Consider the following 5645-nt stretch of genomic DNA (forward strand, 5'->3'; position numbering starts at 1 on the left):
TGTGATAGCACTTAAAGAAAGGAAATGGAGCAATTATCAATTCAATGCTCAATGGCTCAACAGCTCACAACAGGGTAATAACAGTCAAATCTTGCAAATTTCCTCATTTAATGCCATTATCAAGAAAACAAAATATTCACCCACAAAATAACACTGCTCATGCTTGTAGAGTGATTGCAATCATCATCATAGCTTCAAGTTCTAGAAATTTGCAGCCAACCAACCTCAACACCTATATTTTTTTGTTCCCTTTTTTTATTTTTAATTTTTTTTAATAAACAAAACTAAAGAGTTAAAACTATAAAAGGGTTAAAACTATCTATCAAACCTAAAAGGCTAAAGCTAAAACTAGTCCCTCCACACCAGAATTCTACATTGTCCTCAATGGAGTAAGGAAAAAGAAAAGATAACAAGAAAGGGACGGGAGCTTTCCTGAGGGCCACGAAGGCACGATAGCACTATAGAGGCGGAGGGTGAGGAGGCTGAAAGCCAATGTGGGCATAGAAGGCGGCCTGATTCTCCATTTGGATACTGGCGAAAACCTGCAGGGCTGCGAGACAGCTATCCAAGTGCTCTACCCAGGCACCTAAATCAGTAACCGAGTCCTATAGGTGACGAACTTGGGTGTCCCAAGACGACGGATCAGCGGAGGAGGAAGGACCCGCCTGAGCTTCCTTTGACGCTGTGGCTGGAACTCGTGGCTGGGGAATACTCTCCCAATGGTGCCTCAATGGTGCCTCAATGGGGAACTCGTGAACTCCATACTTACGCATTAGTGCCTCAATGGTGCGATTACAGAAATGAGTGCCTTGATCACTGATGATTGCTCTGGGCACGCCGAACCTACTAAAAGTGTGGGACTTAAGAAATCCTGCAACAACTTGTGAATCATTAGTTCGGGTAGCTTTTGTTTCTACCCACTTGGACACATAATCCACAGCGAGAAGGATATAAAGACAACCAAAAGAACTAGGAAACGGTCCCATGAAATCCATACCCCAAATATCAAAAATTTCACAGAATAACATAGAAATCTGGGGCATTTCATCCGGTTGAGACAAACCCCTGAATTTTTGACAGTTTTTGCATCTTTTACAAAACAAATAAGCATCACGAAATAATGTTTGCCAATAAAAATCACAGTCAAGTGTTTTCCTAGCAGTTCTCTTGGGGCCAAAGTGCCCTCCACAAGCATAACTATGGCAATGAGTAAGTATAGAGGGAATTTCCTCATGTGAAACACATCGCCGAATAATTTGGTCAGAGCCTATTTTCCACAAATAGGGCTCATTCTAAATATAATATCGGGAGTCTTGTATAATTTTATCCCTCCTATTCTTACTCATACCACTTGAAAATTTATAATTGACCAAAAAATTGACAATATCAGCATACCAGGGCTCCTCACCTCTGAGCTGAAACAAGTGTTCATCTGGAAATACCTTAGATATGGGCACCCCTTCTTCTTCTCTAATCAAGCGACTTAGATGGTCTGCCACTGAGTTGTCTACCTCCTTCCGATCTTTGATCTCCCAGTCAAACTCTTGCAGCAGGAGTACCCAACGAATGAGTCTTGGTTTAGACTCCTTCTTTGCTAAAAGGTATTTCAAAGCTGCATGGTCAGAGAAAACCTTTACTTTCGAGCCCAATAAATATGATCTAAATTTTTCAAAAGCAAAAACAATGGCTAAAAGCTTATTCTCAGTGGTGGTGTAGTTATATTGGGCTGAAGACAGCGTTTTTGAAGCATAGTAGATGACATGACTACACTTCCCATTTCTCTGACCGAGTACAGCTCCCACTGCATATTGATGGCTCACACATGAGCTCGAAAGGTAAGCTCCAGTCTGGAGGCTGAATGATTGGTGCTGTGGTCAACATACCCTTTAGTGTACCAAAAGACAGTTCACAATCCTCTCCAAAATCGAAAGTCGCTTCCTTTTGAAGTAGTTGAGACAATGGCTGTGCGATTCGCGAGAAGTCCTTTATAAAACGTCTGTAGAACCCTGCATGACCAAGGAAACTACGAACCTCTTTGACATTGTAGGGTACGGCAGACTAGTAATTAAATCAATTTTTGCCTTGTCGACCTCAATCCCCCGAGATAAGACAACATGGCCCAAAACAATACCCTCGTTGACCATAAAATGACAATTTTCATAATTAAGGACCAAATTCGTTTCAATGCACCGCTGTAAAACTTTGGTTAGATGATGCAAGTATTGATCAAAAGAATCACCATAAACTGTGAAGTCATCCATAAATATTTCAATGCAATTTTCAATCATATCAGAAAAAATACTCATCATGCATCTTTGAAAGGTCCCTGGAGCATTACACAACCCAAAAGGCATACGACGGTAGGCAAAAGTGCCAAAAGGGCAAGTGAAAGTTGTTTTGTGTTGGTCTTCTTGGGCAACCATGATCTGCTAGTACCCAGAATAGCCATCTAGAAAACAAAAGAAACACTTACCCGCCAACCTTTCAAGCATCTCATCTATGAATGGTAATGGGAAGTGATCTTCCTTGTTGCCGCATTCAACTTCCTAAAGTTGATGCACATTCTCCATCCATTTTGGAGTCTCATTGACACCAACTCGTTCTTCTCATTCCTCACAAGGGTAATGCCGGTCTTCTTAGGGACGACATGAACTTGGCTCACCCATGCACTATCTAAGATAGGAAAAATTATTCCTAACTCTAAAAGCTTGAGAATCTCCTTCATCACCACCTCCTTCATGGCCGGGTTGAGCTTTCTCTGTCGCTCTCTTACCGGTTTTGCCTCTGGTTCAAGGAGAATATGATGCATGCACACGGATGGATTAATACCTTTAATATCCGCCAACATCTATCTGATTGCTGGTTTATACTCTCGCAAAACCCTTAGAAGTTTTTCCTCTTGTACCGCGGTCAAATCCTTTGCGATGATGACCGGCAGGGTGTTGCGATCTCCAAGGTAGGCATACTTCAAATGTTTCGACAACTCATTCAATTCCAACTCGAGTGCCTGTTCCACAGAAGGTAAAATTCTTTCATTAGAAGTAGGCAATGGTAAGAATGAGTCTACTGACCTGTCGGAAAGTACAGGAAGCGAGTGTAGTGTCATAATGGCTTCTAGAGTGTCCTCCTCATCCTCACTTTCCACGTCTGCATTCGTCTTGCTTTGCTGTAGCACGAATTCCAATTTTTCCTCCATAAAATTCTGTTCAAGGTGATCTTGGACAATGGAATTAGTTATACTAACATAGTTAACAGACTCAGTATCATCCGGGTACTTCATTGCATCAAAAATATTAAATGTAATCGTTTCCCCATCAAACTCTACAGACAGGGTGCCTTCATGCACATCTATCTTGGTTCTAGCCGTACTCATAAATGGCCTACCCAGAAGGAGTGCAGCTGAGTTAACGGATGTTTTATCATTCATGTCAACAATGTAAATATCAGCAGGGAAGATAAACTCATTAACCTTCACCAAGACATCTTCAACTACACCCTCAGGGTAAACATTGGATCTATCCGCTAGTTGAATCACCACTCTTGTATCTTTTAGAGATCCTAAGTTCAAAGCCTTAAATATAGACAATGGCATAACATTAATAGATACACCTAGGTCAAGCATACCCTTCTCTATCCTTTTTTGGCCTATGATACATGGTATGGTGAACATACCTGGATCCTTGCACTTCTGTTGCAACTTCTTTTGGAGGACTACCGACACGTTCTCACCTACTCTTACCTTGTCTTGGAGATTCAGCTTGTTCCGGTTAGTGCACAACCCTTTCAGAAACCTTGCATACTTCAGTAATTGCTTAATCGCTTCTAGCAGTGGGATGTTGATTTCCACTTTCCGGAAGATGTCCGAAATCTCCTTCTCCGATTCCTCTTTCTTTGCCTTAGCGAACCTGCCAGGAAAAGGAGGGTTTATGTCAAAAATCATAGGAATGGGAGGCGTGGTGTTTACCTCCTCTTTCTCAGGTGTCTCGGGCCCTTGTCCATCTCTGATTTGGAGGATTGCACCTCCTTCCCACTTCGTAAAAGCATTGCACTCGCATTATCCTTTGGATTGGGGATTACCTGAAATGGTAGCTTCCTTTTACTATTTTCGAAACTGCTCAATGAAGATGCCAATTGTGACATTTGGGCCTCCAAGGTCCTAATGCTTGCGCGTGTTTCTTGTTGGAACCTCTGTTGATCTTGTTGCATTCTGTGTTGGTCCTGCTGAAATCTCTGTTGGTCCTGCCGCATTTGACAAGTGCTATCAGCCAGTGATTTAACCATGTCTTCCAAGGACATACCCGAATCAGAGATGGGTGGTTGTTGAATATGTTGTCTCTGCGAAAATGGTTGTTGGAAACCCGAAGGTTTCTGAGCATAGCTAAAATTGGGGTGGTTCCGCCACCTTGGGTTGTATGTGGGCGCATAGCGATCATTTCTCCTTTGAGGAGATCCAGACATACCCCCCATGGCACTAGCTTGCTCGTATGGGTCTTCTTAAAGGGTTGGGCATATGTCAGTCACATGTTCGGATGCAGCACATATCCCACATACTTTCACTGCCTGTACCTGCCCTACTGTCATCTGATGAACCAGAGCCATAAGTTCAGTCAACTTATTTGTCAAGTCAGAATGATTCACCTCGTTGACTCCCCTAGTCATGCCCTCAGATCGGACTCCAAATTGTTGAGAATTTTCAGCCATGTTTGATATTAGTAGTTTCGCTTCGTCTGTCGTCTTGTTCACTAGAGCTCCTCTACTAGCTGCATCGATCATGCTCCTATCCATGGATAGGAGACCCTCGTAGAAATATTCGATCAACAGTTGGTCAGGAATTTGATGGTGTGGGCAGTTGACTCACAGTTGTTTGAACCGCTCCCAATATTCATAAAGAGTCTCTCCATTTGCTTGCCTCACTCCACATATCTCCTTCCTGATATTAGCGGCCCTGGAGGCTGGGAAGAACTTCTCCAGAAATTGTCGTTTTAATGCTTCCCATGTAGTGATGGACCCCGATGGCAAGTAGAACAAGCAGTCCTTAGCCTTATCTGCTAAGGAAAACAGGAAGGCACGCAACTTGATTTGTTCCTCAGTGACTCCCTGAGGTCTCATGGTCGAACACACCACATGAAATTCCTTCAAGTGCTTGTGTGGGTCCTCTCCTGCGATGTCACGAAAGGTGGGTAATAAGTGAATCAATCTAGATTTTAGCTCAAAAGCCTCCTCTGTGTCAGTGTATGTGATGCACAGAGGCTGTTGGTTAACATTTGGGGTTGCAAGTTCTCTCAAGGTCCTTTGGGCTGCCATTGTTCCGTTGGGCTCAAGCAAATTTGTTTCCAGTTGGACCGACGAATCACCAAAGTCAAAGTCCCGTTCAACTCCGGAGGGCAAGGCTGCAGAATTTTGTTGTTTTAGCAACTTAGTCTCCTTCGATAGCCTCCTTGCTATTTTCTCAATCTCTAGGTCAAACTCGAGTTTTCCTGTACGGGAAGATCGAGGCATAAAACAAGGCTGAACTAGCCTGTGCAATAAATCACTTCAAGCACCAGCTCCCTGGAAACGGTGCCAAAATTTGGTGGCTGTCAAACTACCAAAGATAAAATTTATAATGATTCCTATTCCCAAAACTGAATGAGTATAGTAGTGAA

General features: G+C 42.9%; 2 protein-coding genes across 2 annotated transcripts; both read right to left on the reverse strand.

The window, feature by feature from the left end:
• Positions 1-605: 605 nt before the first annotated feature.
• LOC113766511 lies at positions 606-2848 on the reverse strand. Its single transcript, XM_027310694.1, has 5 exons — positions 2663-2848; positions 2474-2546; positions 1884-2006; positions 1396-1801; positions 606-843 (listed from the first exon to the last, which is right to left on the reverse strand). Exons 1-5 carry the CDS (start codon positions 2846-2848, stop codon positions 606-608), a joined length of 1026 nt encoding a protein of 341 aa, XP_027166495.1.
• LOC113766512 lies at positions 2849-4467 on the reverse strand. The gene is made up of 3 exons (XM_027310695.1): positions 3965-4467; positions 3673-3905; positions 2849-3558 (listed from the first exon to the last, which is right to left on the reverse strand). The coding sequence occupies exons 1-3, from the start codon at positions 4465-4467 to the stop codon at positions 2849-2851; spliced, it is 1446 nt and encodes a 481-aa protein (XP_027166496.1).
• Between the last annotated feature and the right edge of the window lie 1178 nt (positions 4468-5645).

The sequence above is a fragment of the Coffea eugenioides genome, chromosome 3 (genome assembly GCF_003713205.1).
Source record: "Coffea eugenioides isolate CCC68of chromosome 3, Ceug_1.0, whole genome shotgun sequence".
Taxonomy (NCBI): domain Eukaryota; kingdom Viridiplantae; phylum Streptophyta; class Magnoliopsida; order Gentianales; family Rubiaceae; genus Coffea; species Coffea eugenioides.